Below are 19,899 nucleotides of genomic sequence, written 5' to 3'. Positions count from 1 at the left end.
GAAGTCCTCTTTCACTCTCTGTCTCTCTTTTAAATAACACTGATGCTTTTTTTGAAGACTGATACTAAAATCTGAAATAAATTTCTTTGGGAGAGTATTGTCTCGACTTGGTTTGCATGGTTTGCAAACTGTGGTCCCCGGGACCCAGTGGGTTCTCTGGGGGTGCTTCAGGGACTACTCCAGGGGTGAGAGATGGGAGAATAGGAATGAGCAGAGGGTGTGGGGACAAGGCAATGGACCCAGCCAGAGTGGGGGAGCAGTAAGGAAGGAACAGAAGCTCATCCTTCCTCTTTTCCCAACAATTTTTTCATCCTGCTCTTGGACAAAGCAACCAAAACAACAAAGAAGACAGCCTACTGTAAGCAAGTGCCCAGTGCTTTAATCTTTCTAAGAACCCCATGAAGTAGGGTTCACAGAGGAGATAAGAGGTAAATACGTCAAGTTACAGGGCCAGGACTGCAACAGAACTTCTGACCCCAAGTCCTTTCACTTGGCATGGTTCCCTGCAAGAAAGCTGTGAAGTCTGAGACACACAGGCCCCCAGGGAAGCCTCCGTCTTCTCCCATCGGCACTGCTCGGATCAATCCCGAAGGTGCCTGGCTTGTTGGTGGCACAGGTGGAAGGGAGGTTAGAAGTGGGAGGGGCAAGTAGGCACCAACCACCCACAGAACTTTAGGTTTCTGCACTGACATCATATCTGCCCAAACTATTTGGAAAAAGCTCCCAGCCCTGGGTCCTGGTCTTCTGGCCTCCAGCCTTCACGCTTCACCCACTTCTTCCCGTCCCCATCACCTCTCCTCTTCCCTAAGAGAGCACCACTGCTCAGCCTCCGGGAGGAAGCTGGCAGCTGTTGGCACGAGGGCCCCATTTCTCCCCTGATGTCTGCTCTGCCATTGTAGGGTTGTAGAGTTGAACATGGCCACAAACCTTTTTCATTCCTCCTATGAGCAGAAAGAGTGCATGTAGGTGAAAGCTGCAGCAGAAATGCCATCACAGATGTAATGAGTCCTAGAATGTAAGCTCCACAGGACAGGGATTTCCATCTATATTCTTAATTGCTGTCTCTCAAGGCATGACAGTGTTTGGCACATGGTGGATGCCCAGTAAATATGGAAGGAACGAATGAAGTACCCACTATGTGCTAGACACTGTGCCAGGGGCTTTACTTACACTATGCCATTTCCTGTTAGCTACTGAAATATCCTACTCGTGTTCAGTGTGGAGGCGGGAGGCTGGAGATTCCGTGAATGCATTTTGCTAACCATCTGACATTGAGCAATGTACTTAATCTCTCTGAGCTTTAGTTTCTCCATCTGGGGGGAAAAAGATGGTAATTCTGGCGTCTTAGGGTGGATGTGAGGAGTGAGTTAACATGTCTGAAGCACTCAGCCCAGTGCCTGGCCCAGGAAAAATACAATGTAGGCAAAGGAGAGGAGTTTACCCCACCACCCTTACCACCCTAAAATGCCCTACCACCCAAAATATCAGTTCCATCTGTGATTGCAGTCATTTTTTTTTAAACATTTATTTATTTTCAAGAGACACAGAGCATGAGTGGGGCAGGGGCAGAGAGAGAGTGAGACACAGAATCCAAAGAAGGCTCCAGGCTCTGAGCTGTCAGCACAGAGCCTGACGTGGGGCTCGAACACACAAACCACGAGATCATGACCTGAGCCAAAGTTCACCGCTTAACTGACTGAACCACCCTGGTGCCCCTGTGATTGCAGTCACTTCTTTTTTTCTTTTTTAATTTTTTTTCAATGTTTATTTATTTTTGAGAGATAGAGAAACAGAACACGAGCGGGGGAGGGGCAGAGAGAGAGGGAGACACAGAATCTGAAACAGGCTTCAGGCTCTTGAGCTGTCAGCACAGAGCCCGATGCGGGGCTCAAACCCACGAACCATGAGATCATGACCTGAACCAAAGTTGGATGCTGAACCGACTGAGCCACCCAGGTGCCCCTGCAGTCATTTCTAAAACAACAAACATTTTAATACTAACCCTGATCACAGCGTATATAAAATTCTTCGCAAGAGAACCCGGTTTACATTTCAGCCAGCCATTTTCATCAAAAGGGTAGATGAAAACTTTGTCATGGATCAGTTCATGGTTTGGGGGACCACTTTCCTTTTTTAAAATGTTTATTTATTTTTGAGAGAGAGAGCATGTAGGGGGAGGGGCAGAGAGAGAGGGGGACAGAGAATCTGAAGCAGCCTCTGTGCTGACAGCAGTGAGTCCCATGCGGGGCGTGAGCCTTGACATGGAGCCGAAGTCGGGCGCTCAACTGACTGAGCCACCCACCCAGGCACCCTTTCTGTGAGGAGGATTCATTCTTCATTTTGCAGATGAGAAAACAGACCCAGGGAGGTTGAGTAACTTGCATACTGGCAGACAGCTAATTTTCAAAGGAAAAATGCTTACCCAGATACTCTCTTCTGCCAGTTACAGAATTTAGTTAATACTCCTCAAATGACATGAATTGGTAACAGCATGTGACTCGGGTTAAGACTTCTCCCTTTGTCTGGAGATTCCATCTTCTCAGGCCTGTGACCCACTGGGACACCTACAAATGCCCAGACTTTGGTACTTCATGTGTTTTTTCTGAAGTTGGAAGATGACATGGGTTACCTCTCAGGATTCTTCACTCAGTCATGCTTTTCACTGAGTTTCCTAGAGCATATCTCTGGCCTCAGGAAAACTCCTTTGAAAAAATTGGCTTGGTGTCATTGAATACTATCCAGGTTTATGCATTTGCTTTTAGTGACTTGCTGAATGTCACCTACACCAGTTTCAGTTAGATTCAGCTACATGTAAAGAACATGGTGTTAAAAAGAAAGAAGCCCACAGGGGCAGTCCAGAATGCTCTAGTAGCTCTGTTCCATGTAGTCTCATGAAAACTTAGGCTGTTTCCTGCTCACTGCTTGCTCCCCTTAGAGTGTGGCCCTTGACCTCACGGTCCAAGATGGTGCTAGGAATCCTAGCGATCTTTCTACAATTGAAAAGGCAGGATGTATGCAAGGGGAGGAAGAAGGAAAAATGAAGCATGCCAGCTATCTTTCAAGGAAAGTTCCAGGGGGCTGTTGCACACTTCCCCATTGGCCGGAACTTGGTCTTATGGCCGCATCTAGCTGCAAAGAATGCTGGGAAATGTATTTGCTCGGAATAGACATATACCTAGGTAAAAATAGGGTATTCTGGAAGAAAAGGAAAAACACAGAGTGTAGGAAAGAGCAGTTCCTGCCATACAACCCAAGAACACAGCCACTTGTTTCCATGAAGCCCCAGCTGAGAACAGTTAGGAAGGTCATAAGAAAAGACAAAATGTTCAGTCATTGCCTCCTCCCTTCCTCTCACCCAGATACCTTCTTGTTCCTATTCTCAAGTGTGAAGCAGGGCAGAGATACATGGGTCTTTCTAAAGCATTGTGTTGATGCCAGGAGCTTCTGTTACTACTGAGCTCAGAGACTTGGAATGTTTCTATGCCCAGAAATAGGACCTGGGAACTGAGTCCCTGCCATCATTTATTTTGAAAGAGGGCAGGAGTTTTATTTCCTCCAACTCTGCCAATTTTAGGGACAAGCAAATGGGGTTAGCAAATCTGAGGCCATTCTCCTTGGGATAGACTGTGAGGGCCTAAAGCCCGTGCCCTCACTAACTGTTCCACCTGTTTGCGTGACTGTTGTCTCCAGGGGCTGAGCTGGTCTGTCCCCCTCACACTCTAAGGGGCCTCGAATACTAGAATCAAGAGAACAGAACACCCTCCAAGGTGATTATCAGTCTGAGATTGTTTTCCCAGGAATAATGAAGGGTTTGCCCTGAGTCACCCCCCCATCCTCTTTGTTAACAGTAGTACATTGTTTTGAGATCTCCTGTTGGCTTGAAGGATGTAAATGTGACACAGAGGAGAGCTTCTTCTGAGTTTGAATAACTTTAGAAATTGAGTTGATCAGCAAATATGATATAAGTATATTAAAAATAAGAGGGGCACCTGAGTGGCTCAGTCGGTTAAGCATCCGACTTCAGCTCAGGTCATGGTCATGAGTTTGAGCCCTGCGTGTGGCTCTGTGCTGACAGCTCAGAGCCTGGAGCCTGCTTCAGATTCTGTGTCTCTCTCTCTGCCCTTTCCCTGCTCCTGCTCTCTCTCTCTCTCTCTCTCTCTCAAAAATAAATAAACATTTAAAAAGTAATAATAAGAAAAATACCAGAGTGAGGTAAGTAGTTGGAGTCTATTGTTCTGGAGCTTCTTTCTTAATAAAAGAAACAAGACTACATTTAAAACAATATATTGTGAATAACAATGTGTTAGTTAATGCGTTAGTAATTTGGACCATTTGTGTGCCTGTGATTCAAGTTACTGCCTACCTTAAGGTCATAATGTCCAAGAACAAAGCCATCTTTCATTTTCTATAATCCTCTTCTGTTCTTGTCTACTTCATGTTAATCAATAGTCCACATGAATATGGGCATCTACATGGTTGGCATGTCTAGTCATATCTGTATTTCTGGAAAAGCTACCTTTTAATAAACTATTACTGTGTAAACTACCTACAGCTGACAGCTTTTATTGATGTATGTTTTACATGCAATGAAATGTGCAGATCTTAATTAAGTGTATTGTTTAGTGAGTTTCAGCAAGTGTGTATACCCAGTAACCCACCTTCCTATCAAGAAACAGAACCTTTCTGACAAATCTTATGCCTTATTTCCAGTCAGTCCTTATGTCCACCTCTCCCTAACCTCACAACCACTGCTGTGGGTTCTATCACCACTAGATTTGTGTTGTCATTTCTCAAACTTCGTATACATGGAGTTATAAGGTATGTATTCTTTTGTGTCTGGCTTTTTTCATTCAACATCCATTTCTGAGTTTCATTCATGTTGTTGCAAGTATCTGTAGTTCATTCCTATTTGCTGCTGAGTAGTATCCCGTTGTATGAATAAAGCATGATCTCTTTATCCATTCTCCTGTTGATAGACATTTAGATCATTTTCAGTTTGGAGAAGTAAAGCTTTCTATAATAATTATAATAAATAACTTAAATAAATCTGTAAGTAATAAATTTGTAGCTTATAAATAAGGAAACTGACGGGTGTGTGTGAGTATATTCTTGACTTATCACAGAAACATGCTCATCAAAGATACTCGACTAAAGCTCTGAGGCACAAGCATGCATCTGGAACCGTGCTTTGGGTGAATGAGGAGTTTGTGGACGACGGGAGGATGAAGGGAACAATTACCAATTCATGAACTTAAAAAAAGTTTATTTCTTTTTGAGATGGGGGAGAGGAAGTGGGGGGAATTCATGAGCTTAAAGTGTTTATTTTTGAGAGAGAGAGAGAGAACAGGGGAGGGGCAGAGGGAGAGGGATACAGAGGATCTGAAGCGGGTTCATGAACCATAAGATCATGACCTGAGCCAGTTCAAGAGTCTGGAGTCAGATGCTTAACTGACTGAGCCACCCAGGTGCCTCAGAGAAAGGAAAAGTAACCGCCCAACGTGGGGCTCGAACCCACGACCCTGAGATTAAGAGTCTCATGCTCTACCGACTGAGCTAGCTGGGCAGTTCATGTGCTTTTGAAAAGTTGTTGTCTTCCAATTGCAATCAAATGAAGGAAGTAGGCTTGGTCTGAAAATGCTTTACAATTTAGAAATGAGTCACTCCTGATTAATTGCTCCATTTTACAGTGGAGAAATTCTTGGACTTTTAGTTTTCTTTTGTGAAAAATGGAGGCACTAGTTTTTACCTAGCTTACCTCGCAGAGTTTTTTGTTTTTTGTTTTTTGTTTTGAGAAGCAAATGAGAGAAAGCATACAAGGTATCTGTCAGCTTAAAGCTCTGTGTGAGTGCAAGGTGGTAGTGTTGTCTCTGACAAATTCACACGGTTTTCCCTTAAAAGCTTATGGTGGAATATTTCACATGTGTCATGCATGTTTTGTTTATTCACTCATTTACCTTCCTAAAAGGTAAACACTACTGCTATCATTCCCATTTTATGGATGAAGAACTCGGGGCCCGGACAGGTCTACCTCTCGTAGGCCACACAGGTATAAACGGCATAAATGGGATTTGAATCCATAGAACTGGCTCGAATCTGAGCTGTTACTATTGTGCCATCTGCCTTTCTAAAAACATGTCATTATACCTCCTCCTAGCAGCTCACTTTACAGTAATCGTCTTCATCCACCACCTTTATTTCCTTGTGGGAGGGTTGCTATATTCAGATTTGTTGGTAAGTTGTCTCCAAGATATAACAGAAGGAAACTGCAAGTTTGCCTAAAATCTTACTGATTTCCCATTTCGGTCTTCCTGGAGGTTTGTGGTGAGACTGCTGGGTCAGCCATATTCTCAGCAAAAACTCTGCATTTATGAGATAATCAGAACCACCCACAGGATGGAACAGATCCTGTGATCTCCTACTTTCCCAGGACACACAGTTTGGTGCCCTGGTGAGGTGGGAAACACCCTGCAGCACTGAATGCTAAGAAGGAAGCATCCCCATATCCAAGACCATTTGGTCATTTACTGGCATGTCTATCCTCACTGCCTGGACATTTGGCCTTGCTTCTTATAGACTCCTGTACTTCAGGCTGCACCCCCTTCTGTCCGAGACGCTGTGGACAACTGAGTCAGAAGGCACCTTGCATTTCTGGGTGGGGACTGGGGAGAGGGGATGGACAGCACAGCATTTCTTTTTTCTTTTATTTATTTATTTTTAAAATGTTTATTTGTTTTTTGAGAGAGAGAAAGAGCACGAGCAGGGGAGGGGCGAGAGGGAGACAGAGGATCACAAGCAAGCTCAGCGCTGACAGGGAAAGCCTGACGCAGGGCTCAAACTCACTAACAGTGAGATCACAACCTGGGCTGAAGTGGGACGCTTAACCGACTGAGCCACCCTGGTGCCCCTTTTTCTTTTTTCTTTTAAAATTACTGGGGACCACTCCTTAAAAAAAAAAAAAAAGAGGGGCGGGCACCTGGCTGGCTCAGTGGGAAGAGACTACGACTCTGATCTCAGGATCATGAGTTCGAGCCCCACGTTGGGTGTAGAGCTTACTTAAATGAATAAATAAATAAAAACTTAAAATAAAATTCCTGGGGACCACTAATTAACACCTCCAAATTGATCTGAAAATAAAGTTCAGTTTTTAAGCAAAATGATCATGGTTATCTAAAATATTACATGTCCCTAACACTGAGGTTTCAGAATGTGAGTTGTGGAAATTCTAAAGTTAGGTGAAATTTAGCAACTCCTGAAACTGAATATTCAACCCGAGAAGAACAGGCTGAGAAAACCACCTGTGCTGCTTTTTTTTAGCATTTTCTGCAGAAAAATTAGAAGTAGGAGTTATGGCCCCCACAACCACATCACCAGGGATTGGCTATCTATCTTCAGCATTGACTAAAACAGGAAGTTACCAGTGGTACCTAAATGCAGCTAATAAGAACGAGAACCTCCTACAACTTTGTAGCCACTTGGAAAAAGCAACCCAAACCAAATTACCCATCTGGATCTGTTTTCTGTTCATAAATGAGGTAGATGAACTTGGGGAGCACCAACACCTCCCCCCAGCTGGAATGGTCATGATTCTATCCATCAGTGACCAAGATATGATTCTATCTATCGTTGATCAAGGACTGCAATCCTCCACTGACCTGTGAATTTATAATCACATGGGAGCTATCCTGGATGTTCTCCTGCTGGAATGGCAGAGTATGGAGCAAGATTTGGGGTGAGTTCAGAAGCCCCTAAGGAAAGCCCAGCATTGGCCCTCAGAGGGCAGAAAGTGGACACAAATCTACAAAAAAGCATTCATTTCACTGACTCTTAAGGGTCTCCAGTGTTTTTTCTCTCCTTAAAGCAAAGAACCAAGTCATTTGAAAAACTGGAGACAAATGAATACACTCTGAAGCTAGCCATTTTGTTTTTATTTTTCAACAGATTCAAAGAGACGATGGAATTTATGTTAATTTATTTTAAGAAATGGTATGCAACGAAAGTTAATCTGGGAGTCAAGGCAGTCACATGCTACAAAAAGTTAAATAGTCAGACATTAAAAATTGCACAACTGTTATGTCCTTCTTTGCTGCTGCTGAGTTCAGTTTAAGCCTGTTGTTTATTTTATGGTAAAATTAAATTACATTCTTTTCTTCAAGTGTTGAGCAGTTCCAAACGTGGCTTCTTAGTCAAAGAATCCATTCTTACTGTGGCCAAAAAGCCTCTCTTTCGTTCAAATGAATCATTTCCCCTAATTAGCAGGGAAGAATCTGGACCCAATTAACTAAAAGATCTGAGATGTCTTCTAAATGCTTTGGGCAACATGTTAAATAAAAAAACTGTGTGACAGGGGCACCTGGGTGGCTCAGTGGATTAAGTGTCTGACTTTGGCTCAGGTCATGATCTCACAGCTCTTGGGTTCGAGCCCTGTGTCGGACTCTGTGCTGACAGCTCAGAGCCTGGAGCCTGCTTCGGGTTCTGTGTCTCCCTCTCTCTGCACCTCTTCCGTTCACACTCTGTCTCTCTCTCAAAAATAAACACTAAAAAAAATTTAAAAAAGAAGAAGACTGTGTGACAGATAATATCATTTTGCAGACCAGCCATTTCAGGAAGGGGGAGGGGTTAGAGTCAATGGAAAAGCACAGGCTCTGGGATCAAAAGTACAAGTTTTCCTGTTTACTACCCACGTGTCCTGGGAGAAATAACTTAATGTCTTGGGGCCTCAGGTTTCTTGTGGATGAAGTAGAAGTAGTACTCCTGTGCCTGCTTCCAGGGCTGGTTCTCGGGGCCAAATGGAACCCTGGATATAACAGTGTTTTGTAAATGCCACAGGACCACTCAATAGCAAACTGCAATTATTCAGTAGTTGGGTTGGTTTGGGGACAATGAAAGAAGTCCTTGTGTTTTGCATTTAGCTCTCAGACCACATCATGCCACTGAGGGAGCCTCACATCAACACCCTGCTTAAATCCCAGCTACCCCACGAAGGGCTCCAAACGGTCACTGGGGCTTTAGGAATAGATTGACCCCACAGTATTTCCTTTTTTCTCCACAGCAACTCCCCTGGAACTGTGACAAGCATATCAAACTCCACCAACAAGAAACTAGGGGACATTTTATGAAGTTATACTTGAACCTAGAAGCCTCTGTGTTTCAGTTAAAGACAGACTTGGAAATGATAAAAAGGTGCCTTAACAATTTTAACATGATTCCAGCAGAGGGAGACAGGGCTGCACTGACTCCGCACAGGATCAGTGATGTAATTGATAGATTGACATCACAAACAGCCTTTCTTCCTTCCTTCTTTCCTTTCTAATCAGATGACTGTAGTCATAATTAAAAAGAAAAATTTTAATGTTTATTTATTTTGAGAGAGAGAGAGAGCAAGCAGGGGAGGGGCAGAGAGAGAGGGAGAGAGAAAATCCCAAGCAGACTCTATGCTATAAGAGCAGAGCCCCATGTGGGTCTGGATCTCACAAACCATGAGATCATGACCTGAGCTGATATCAAGACTCGGGTGCTTTACTGACTGAGCCATCCAGGCGCCCCTGTAGTCATAATTTAAATATCACTAGGTGGAGAAAATATATGGCTGAAGGCCCTTATGAATTCAGCTGTACTTGCAAAACACTTCTAAAATGGGTTCTCATTTTATCGCTCATAGAAGCCACTAAGGCGGTTGGAAACAGCAGCAAAGGCAGGTCGTGCATTAGTCTTCACAGTGCACAGACTTCACACCTGTGGTGAGTACCACTGGTGGCTGAGCCAGCTTTCACCCTGTTTTCCTCCTTCCTGAGTCACAGTTCCAGTTTCATTCAAGCATCTGCTCCATTTCCAATCCAGAGGTGGATCCTGATTATTCCAACTCAATCAGATCACATTTTCCCCAGTGAAGGTAACTGGTCCAGCGATGGACTTATGACCTTACTTGGCCCAGTCAAACTTAAGGGAAGGGCTTGTCTTCCACGCTCTGGGAAGAGGTGTTCTCTCTTTCTCTCCCACTGGATATGAATAAGGAAACTTACTGCCGTTGGCAGCCATGTTGCAACCATGAGTAAGGAAACAGAAAACACATAAAAGAATGAAAGAAGGAAAGAACCTGAATTGTTGTTTTTTAAGAACCTGAGTTTTTGACGACACCACTAAATCAAACAAACCTGCAGCCTGGATTTCTTGTCTTGTGAGATAATACGTTCCTTTTTAAACCTGCTTGAGTCAAGCTTCTATTTTTTGCAGATATAGTATCTGTATAGATTGATGGACTCCCTTGGCTTTTGCCAAAGTCACCCAGTAGTCTTCAGTCCATTGGGTGGACTGAAATAGTGGTTGAGGACCACTACTTTTAATTTTTTATCTTTTTTAAAAATTCCAGTATAGTTAACATACAGTGTTATACTAGTTTCAGGTGCACAATGTTGTGATTCAACAATTCTATACATTACTCAGTGCTCACCATGATAAATGCACTCCTTAATCTCCATCACCGAATTCGCCCATCCCCCCAGCTCCCCTCTGGTAACCATCAGTTTGGACTCTGTAGTTAAGATTCGTTTCTTGAGAGGCACTACTTTTGACTACTTTTTAAGCGATCTATTGCTTTTCTACAGGTCACTTGTTGAAAAGGTTGTTGCAAATTATTTCAGTGATATCATTCTTTTCATTGACATAGCACTTTATAGGTACTTATTATTTATTGCTAGTCCTAGATGGATCTGTGGCTTAGAAGGATTATTCCAAATGAGAGATTGCAGTACAGCAAGTCAAAACATATCCAAAGTCACCCAAGATGTGAAAATACTGAAAATACTGAAAATACTCTGTATGTCATAAGTGCTCTTCTCATTACTAGCTTTAGTCTGATGGAGGGAAAAATTCAAGTCATCTAAAATGGCAAACCATGATAGTTTAAAAAAATAGGAATTGTTAGTGCTGCCTTCCTTCATTCTCTGTTTCAAGGGTGGGAGACTATATACATATTTTTCTTACTGATTCTGTTGCTAGTTGATGTTCATAACTTCTAATCAAATTAAACTAAAAATTACATTTTAAAAACTCACTTGTGGCTCCTACTGGAAAGAACTTGCCAAAACAGGAAGTAGGGGTTGCCTCATAAGAAGGAGACCGAGTGCCCAACCTCCCAAGGATTTTGGCCAAATGTCTGAGAGATTGTTCAGAGAATCACCAGATAAGCATTCATGAAATATGTATTTGTCTAAGCATTCATGAAACATTTCTTTTTTGACCATAATTATGAGAAATAAAGAATCAAAAAGGAATGTAATTTTTCAACCAACAGTGTACAAAGTCTTGTGCTGGGTGCTGCTGTGATGAAAAGATGAATAAGATACAGTTAATGACATTTTATATTGCCCTTAGAGAAAGAAGGCTAGTACAGTGTATGTGAAATAAGTAGCCAACCATTTTAGGCAGTAGATAATTAAATGTTAACCTGGAGCTAACCTTGGAGGACTTGGGTGGCTCAGTTGGTTACATGTCTGACTTTGGCTCAGGTCATGATCTCGCTGTTTGTGAGTTGGAGCCCCACGTTGGGCTCTGTGCTGACAGCTCGGAGCCTGGAGCCTGCTTCGGATTCTGTGTTTCGCTTTCTCTCTGCCCCTCTCCCACTCATACTCTGTCTCTCTGTCTCTCTCTCTCTCTCTCTCAAAAATAAACATTTAAGAAAATGCCATTTGCAGTACAGAATAAGTGATACCAGTACACAGAGAGAGAACTTAAGATGAGTTATTGTGATCAGGAGAGGTTATTTTATAAAAACGATGAGCTACATAGGATGGGTTTGGATGAACTTTCAAGGTGAGAGAAAAATATTTTTTGTTTCAAACATTGTTGAACGTTTTCCTATCAATACATGAGTATCTGAAATTGTTTCCTATATTTTGAAATGCTTCAGAATTAAACTTAGAAAAAATTTAAATGTATTTGTGTATTTTCTTCCTTAGGAAATAAAAGCATTGGGCATTTAATATGTTCATTATTCATTCACTAAATATTTATTGAGCACCTCCTGTGAGCCAGCTAAGATTCTAAATGATGAGCAAAAGAGATATGCCTCATTGATGACTGAAATCTTGTTCAGGGAGATAACAGTAAATGAGTAATTAGAAAAGGGAAAGAACAGATATGAAATCTGTTTATCACAGGAGCCACTAGGGCATCTCTTATCTCAGATTTCCCTCCTGGCAAACTTCAGTCCAAAGCTGGGAAACCACATTTAGACACTGAGCTCAGAGTCAGAGCAAAATTGGTGTGCATGTAGAGAATGTTCTGGAGTGAGTAACTTGGAAACAGTTCATGAAGGCCCAGGGCCATTGTCTTGGAGCAACCAGGAGTGTGGTGTCTGAAGTTGACCCTCTTGGTCAGTGAGTGCCTTGGGCATGGAGTGTTGGGCTGGTTCTGAGGGCCAGAGGCAAGGAGACACTTGAAGAGCTTAGAAGAAGCAATGAGAAAGCAAACTAGCCTCAACTACTGCCTGTTCCTTTCTCCACTGAAGGAATTACTACCCTGGAGTTCCTGCATTGATGTAGAGAAGGCCATGATAATTGAGGAATAAAAAAAGAAATTAGAAAGAGAGATTGTCATGCTAAATAAAGGAAAAGGAGGATTTGGTCAAAAACAGTGGTTTTTAAAATTGGTCTGGAAATACTATACTTGAGTCGGTCAGTGTGGGTCCTCGATAAGCCTTGGATTATGATTTCTAAGCCCTCTACCTTCCTGAATCTGGATGTTAGCCCCAACTGGTGCTCTTAGACCACATATACTCTTTATAAACCCCTCTTATGTCCTTGTCTTGAAAAAATGTCATGGATATTCTCTGCAATAGAGTCACATGGTGTTGATGGGAGAAAAAACATTTATTAAGAACACTTATAAGTAGGGTGGCACCTAGGTGGCTCATTCGGATAAGCGTCCCATTCTTAATCTCAACTTAGGTCTTGATCTCATGGTTATGAGTTCAAGCCCCACCATGGGCTCCACACTGGGTGTGAAACCTACTTAAAAATAATAAATAAATAAATAAATAAATAAACACCTATAAGTAGGGAAGTAGCAAAGTGCACATGACTTCTTGAGCCCTCATGGTCCCCCCAAGAAGGGTGCTTGGGCTGCGTATGGTTGGCTAGGTCCAAATACAGAAAGGGCTCTAAGACAGGGTTCCTCCCCTTAGGGCTCTGCCATTGGAGCTTTCTGGTGGGGGAAGTGGCCTAATTGGGAAGGCTGGGCATCTAGCATCAGCCCGTCCTTCCATTGAGCTAACTCAGACCTGCTGAGCTGGCTCTCTGCTAAGCTACTGAGAGAAGATTGGAAATGCATATTTGAGGCCATCTGGATTTGCTCTCTTTGGTTATGCCCAGGGTCCTCCAAACAAGAAAGAAATGCATTTTCCAAAATGAGCATCAAAGAGCAATTTGATGGTCCCTTCAATGACTTCTCAACCTGGAGATTTTTATGTACTCAGCCCCAGAATCTTTTTTCTTTGCCACTTTGGCTCTTCAGGTCAGCAACTCCCTACCAATGATCTAATCATGCTTGGCTTGCATTGACTTCTGGAGACATCACATATTCTGCCTTTATTTCTATATGTTGAATTATTTTCAACATCTATTTATTGAGTGCTGTTAAGGGATAATTTATATAAGAAGATCTAATCACAACTTTCGTATAACTATGACACATGTCAAAGTTTTTATTTAACTCATTAATTGGTTAGAGGACCAATAAGATATTACAACTAGTACATTTGAGGATTTGATTTATAGAGATTTGTATTCTCTACTGGAGAAAAGGAATAGGTTGCATAGTTATGGGCAGAAAAAATATATTACTGTCAGTTTTCTACATGTTAATGTCTACTGTTATGGCACTGTAAAATAACCTGGTCAAAGACAATCAAAGGCCACGTCGTTATAGAATGAGGAGGGTCCATTGGACAAAGCTTTGCATTCTATTGTAAGGACATGCAATAATCTCTTTCAACCATTTCAATATCCGACAGCTTTTCCTGACAGACTTCCTTCCCCCTGTGATCATACATAATTTCAAAGATTATTCTTGGTCACCACAAAAAGCTGGTCACATTAGCTTTGGCTGATTACTTAAAATAGGGGCATCAAGATTGTTGATTGATCAGAGAGGCCTCTTTCGGCTTGCTTTGCAAAATCTAGGGTAATACAGCATCAAATGGTACCAAGTTAACTCCTACCTACAAGTTATCATAAGGAATCTTAGACTGGACTTTGAAAAGCATGTCTTATTTGTTGTCCCAAGATCCTCCACCAGCCTTTAGCTGCAGTACCTTTGGGCAAGTTCCTCTCTTCCTGAGGTTTTGAAAACTACCCCAATGGCTTACCTTTGAAATGACCTTTCTTACTACCTAAAAAGGGTGGTCCAGGCCAGTTTTCCTCAGAGGACTTTGCAGACATTGACTCCATAATTACAGCCTAATTTTGTTCTTTATTTTTTAAATTAATTTATTTTTAAAAGATTTTATTTTTCAGTAGTCTCTACACCCAACATGAGGCTTTAACTCACAAGCCCGAGATCAAGAGTCACGCACTACCCACTGAGCCAGGCAGGTGCCCCCAAACTTGGTTCTTTAAAATGGCTTGTCACATCTAGTCAACTGAGTATGACGATGACAATATTTCAGGCAAGGCCTTGATTGCACAATGGAGTCTTTTAGTTATATTCTGGCAAAAAGGAGGACAGATTCTTATGGAACATATGTAAATAACTGTATTGAAAAGTAAAGAGACTAGGTAAGTTTCTGAATTCCAAGGAGGGTAATTGACTGTTGGTGAGAATCATATATCATTTTTAAATGTCTCATTTTAGTTTACAACAGCAGAATTTACAAAATTATTGTGAATAGCATAGAGCATAAAAAGAAAAAGAAAAGGCTTCTTTACACATCCAGTAAATAGAGCATTAAAGCAAATCAACAATATTCCAAATAACCTCAATAAAATTTCCTGCAGCAATTGGTTCAATCTTATATAATTAATTCTCATTCTGATGGATGTCAGGTTAGCAGTTTCATGAAACTGCTTTTCAACTATAAAGAGGCCTGGAAATCCCAACTAACTTCTGCTAAAGTTCTCTGAAAATTATCCAAGCCATGTCAGCCAAGATTTGAAGAGTCAGTAGTTTGAAGGACCTTGTGCTGTCTTCTTCCATGAGATTCTGAGACTGCTTTTCTTTGATGAAGACACAAACTCTGGCCAGTTGATTATAGCGGTCTTTTGAACAAAAAAAAAGAAAAGAAAAGAAAAGAAAAACTATGATGCTTACAAAATTCAGCTGAAGAGGCATGGTTCAGTCGGTTGAGTGTCTGACTCTTGATTTTGGCTCAGGTCATGAATCTCACAGTTTGAGAGTTTGAGCCTAGCATGAGCTCTGAACCAAAAGTGCAGAGCCTGCTTGGGATTCTCTCCCTCTCTCTACCCCTTCCCTGCTCTCTCTCTCTCTCTCTCTCTCTCTCAAAATAAATAAACAATAAAAGAAATTCAACTGAGTACATTTTGAAGATCTTATTCATTCATGATCTGATTCATGAATCAGGCAACATCTAATCTAGTAGCTAGGAAAGAGCTCTGAGGAGTTCTATAAAATGAGAGATTTGTAGAAGCAGAAGTGCAGTGTAGGTGGGCGACAAGGAAGTTATACTTGACAAAAAAGTGGACTGGTTAGGGGCACCTGGGTGGTTCAGTTGGTTAAGTGGCGACTTCAGCTCAGGTCATGCTTTCGTGGTCCGTGAGTTTGAGCGATCCATGAGTTTGAGCCCCATGTCAGGCTCTGTGCTGACAGTTTGGAGCCTGGAGCCTGCTTGTGATTCTGTGTCTCCCTCTCGCTCTGTTCCTCTCCTGCTCACACTCTCTCTCAAAAAATAAATAGACATTAAAAAAAAAATTTTTTTTAAGTGGACTGGTTATTGCAAGGTTGCTTTTTTTTTAGGGGATGACAAGGGTCTGTCAGGTAGATTACCTAACTAGTGCTAATTAGGCGATTCCTGATTGACTGATTTAAGATTCCATTTCTGGGGACTCCTGGGTGGCACAGTTGGCTAAGTGTCAGACTCTTGACTTCAGCTCAGGTAATGATCTCACAGTTCCTGAGTTCGAACCCTACATTGGGCTCTGCACGAACAGTGCAGAGCCTACTTGGGATTCTCTCTCTCCCTCTCTCTGCCCCTCCCCTGCTCATGTGCTCACTGTCTCTCTCTCCCTCTTTCTCAAAATAAACAAAACTTAAAAAAAAAAAAGATTCCATTTCTGGGAGAGCTGAAACTAAGTCTTGATTTGGTGACATGGAGCTTAGCCTAAGTGACTCCATTTTGGGCCCGTTGTTTTTAACAATAGATAACACAGACTTAATGGCTACTGTTAATTTATTTCTGGTATTTTTTTAAATGTGAAAAGTCTAGAGAAGTTCATAATACAAATAATACAGCTGACAAGAAAATTTAGTTCTTTCTGTGCAAATGAAGACAAAAAAGCCTCTTCCCCACTAGCCCTCCCAACCTCAGCCATATAGAAAACCTGCCCAGGTAGGAAGCCCAGAGGTTCTGTGGATTCAGTATAGGAAGGAGTGGGGGCGGGGCGCTGTACAAATCCAGCCTTCAGCTAAAGCAAATAATAATGGCCGGAAGCTTAAAATAGATCCAGGGAGGAGCTCATTAACTTGGCATAGGAAGTGGTTCAGCACCTCTGGCATTTGTCATTTTGGAAATTGCTTTGGTCCGTTTTCCTTCTATTCACTGGACCAGAAAATACAGACCTTTACTAACATACTCACCGCATCTGATGATGAACTAATTTAGACTGGTCGAAATAATTGTTCGACAGGAACACAGGGCTTCAACCTCAGTTCAGAAAATCCCTGACATCTGACGTAGGAGGATTTATAGGTTTAGTGGAAATTGCTTTCTCCTGCTCTCCAGATTGCATACTGTGGGTTGATTTTTTTTTTTTTTTTGCATGAGTAAACATCTTTGTAATAATGAACAGACCAATAATGTCTTAAGAGACAAAAAGAACATCCTTTTCCTTTTTGGTGTTTCTTGAGAGAACCATTTGGATTTGGAAACCCATGTTGGCTGTCCAGAATATGAAAGTTGGCATCTTCCTGTTGTGGTGGGGATGGGTTTTGGCCACTGAAAGCAGAGTGCATTGGCGAAGAAGAGAAGTACACGAGATGTCTAAGAAGGGCAGGTGAGTGGACTTTTAGGGATAGAGCTAATGGTATTGTTCCAGAATCATTTCCATAATACTGTGTTTTATGTGGATGCCTTTCCCCACTTTTCCCTCTGTTCTCCTGCTTTCTTTCTTTTAGGAAGTTAGAATTATGTTGTTTTTTAATGATGCTAGATTAGATATAGTGCTACCGTTGCATATTCTTAAATCTCTTATGAATTGTCCTGGGTGAAAGATAGACTCTGGGAAAAAAGAATATATGTATGTTTTTTAAAAAATTAAAGGCATTTATTTGATGTCTGCAACCTAGGTGGAAACAAGTCTGCAAATTCCATGGGACCTCTAATTAGTGAAAATGATTCTCTTAGTTCTAATTATTTCTGTTAGATTTGTGGGTCCTTTTTAACATCTTTTAAAAGAAAACAAGGCAGCTTTCTTCAAGCTGTCTGGCTAGATGGATCATTGGATCATCCCCTACCAGTAAGCGGAAAGGGTGCAAGGATGGACCTGCCTGCAGACCGGACCCTTGCTCGATGCCAACGGTATGTGCCCCCCTGGCTGAAGTGGTGTCCGAGCGCATCTTAGGCAGAAACAGACACCCTCTGACACTCGGCCTCTCAGGCAGCTCTGATGACGGTGCTGGTGATCAAGTGCACACTTGCACACCTGCTTGCCCGACATTTATCAGTAAAATAGCCCATTTGGAGAAAACCTAATCCAGCTCTCTTCACTGATGAGGAAATAGAGGCAGTAAGGGCATCTTGACTCTCAGTTTCTTTATCGGCATTGGGTCCAAATTAAGCTTCAGGTCTCCTTATCTCTGGATGTAAATACAAATAGAGGTCAGAAATATCAATTTATGTGAAAGGAAATCCAGCTTTCTAGCGTTCAGGGCTAATGAGAGAGCTGGGTATCTAGCTCCTCCATGTCCCCCTCCTGGGTCTTGAGAGCCTCCCTACCCCCCACAGGCTTCCGAACAGCCAGCTATGGCTCACAGCACTTGTTTCAGGATATTTTAGCAACATCGCAAAGCTAGGAGCTGAAATATCCGGGGATCGCGGTAAATCCTGGACGCTGAGGGGGACTGCTGTGTACAAGCCATATGCCCTGGTTCTGTCAGAGTCAGGAGTTGCTTGGGCAGACAGCGGAATTTGTGGAGCGCTACAGCCATAGAGATTATCTGAACCAAATGTGCTCATGAGGATTAAAAGCAACAACAGCAACAAACCCTATTGGTTGTCGTCAAAAACTTCTCAGCCTCTCTCCTAAACCAGAGTCGGAGTGGCGATCAGTTGGTAAATACCAATGATGAAGAGAAGTCCCAGAGAGTGAAACAGATTTTCTTTAAAAAAAAATTTACTTAAAAGAACTTTCTTTTTTTATTATGAAAGTTATACATGACCATTATTTAACATTTTAAAAAATGGGAAAAAATGTTTTAGAAACACACAAAAACCACCCGTAATCCCTAAGCTCAGAAGTTTATGGGTGTTAATGTTAATATTTTTGTGCATTTTCTTTCAATCTTTTATTATTTTTTTTTTCTAAGCATGTCCTGGGTATTGACTAGTTTGGGATTATTCTATACGTCCAGTTTTGTAAACTCATTATATTTATATGGTTTTGTCTGCATGTTTACTTATTTAATGTCTACATAATTATCACTTGAGTGACTGCATTATAATGTAAAATGTACCACCATTTAAGTATTATAAATATTATACATGAATATCTTTGTATATAAGAATAGTTGTTTACATACATGTTTATTTTTAAGTGAGCTCTATCCTCAACATAGGGCTTGAACTCAAGACCCTGGGCTAGTCACATGCTCTACTGACTGAGCCAGCCAGATGCCCCTACATATGTGATTTTTTAATTAGAATAGACTCCTAGAAGTGGCACAAGAACCTTAAATCTCCAAATTTATTTGGCCGAACTGTTTTCCAGACTGGTGGACCCAATTTATATATCCACCAACCAGATTAAGTTTTAATGTGCCTAAATTTTTATTATTTTATTTATTAAAAAATTTTTTAATGTTTATTTTTGAGAGAGAGAGAGAGACAGTGCAGGCAGGGAAGGGGCAGAGAGAGAGGGAGATGCAGAATCCAAAGCAGGATCCAGGCTCTGAGCTGTCAGCACAGAGCCCAACGTGGGACTCGAACTCACGAACTGTGAGATAATGACCTGAGCCGAAGTCAGACACTTAACCGACTGAGCCACCCAGGTACCCATATGTAACCTAAATTTTTAAAGGGATCACTTAATTTCATCCAGAATCTAAACTCATAAGATGCTAGTAGTTTGTATCCAGGCTTTTTTTTGTAATTTATCCTAATGGAACGGGAACCAAGATGAACACACTCACAGAACAGGGTGAGGCAAGTGCGGTGTCTATGGTGCAAAATTGAAGGAGGCGCTTGCATGATCCTGAGAGTGCCTCCTTAGGTTTTTTTCTCACTTGCCTCACTGTAGTCTCCACCCTGGCAAATTATTCAAGTGTTTTTCCCCTCCGAGATCTCCGTGGGAGGCACATCCAGGTGGAGTTCCTTTCACAGATCCGTGCTTGGTAAACATCACAATGTCAGGGCATTGAGCAATGTTTCCAGGATGAATCAATAGTTATTGTTTCTCTCTCCTCCCTGGAGGAATGGAGGCATAACCTGTCTACACCGCAGGCCCTGGGACAAAT

General features: G+C 41.9%; 1 protein-coding gene and 1 non-coding gene across 3 annotated transcripts in view; one reads left to right on the top strand and one right to left on the bottom strand.

Moving 5' to 3' along the window:
* Positions 1 to 5,490: 5,490 nt before the first annotated feature.
* Positions 5,491 to 5,563, bottom strand: TRNAK-CUU (transfer RNA lysine (anticodon CUU)). The gene has a single exon. It is a non-coding gene; the product is annotated as a tRNA-Lys (tRNA).
* A 1,876-nt stretch (positions 5,564 to 7,439) lies between these two features.
* GABRR1 (gamma-aminobutyric acid type A receptor subunit rho1) overlaps positions 7,440 to 19,899 on the top strand; it is a 37,311-nt gene continuing 24,851 nt past the window's right edge. The window contains exons 1-2 of one of the 2 annotated variants that reach the window (XM_047859226.1): positions 7,440 to 7,729; positions 17,077 to 17,222. In XM_047859226.1, coding sequence (XP_047715182.1) covers positions 7,703 to 7,729; positions 17,077 to 17,222 — 173 coding nt within the window. In that variant the 5' untranslated portion in view covers positions 7,440 to 7,702. The remainder of the gene's footprint in view (positions 7,730 to 17,076; positions 17,223 to 19,899) is intronic. The other variant, XM_047859223.1, reaches the window with a different exon arrangement.

This window comes from Prionailurus viverrinus, chromosome B2, assembly GCF_022837055.1.
Source record: "Prionailurus viverrinus isolate Anna chromosome B2, UM_Priviv_1.0, whole genome shotgun sequence".
In the NCBI taxonomy this organism is placed as follows: domain Eukaryota; kingdom Metazoa; phylum Chordata; class Mammalia; order Carnivora; family Felidae; genus Prionailurus; species Prionailurus viverrinus.
Note: the sequence above shows the minus strand (reverse complement) of the source record. Positions and strands in the feature narration are given on the sequence as shown.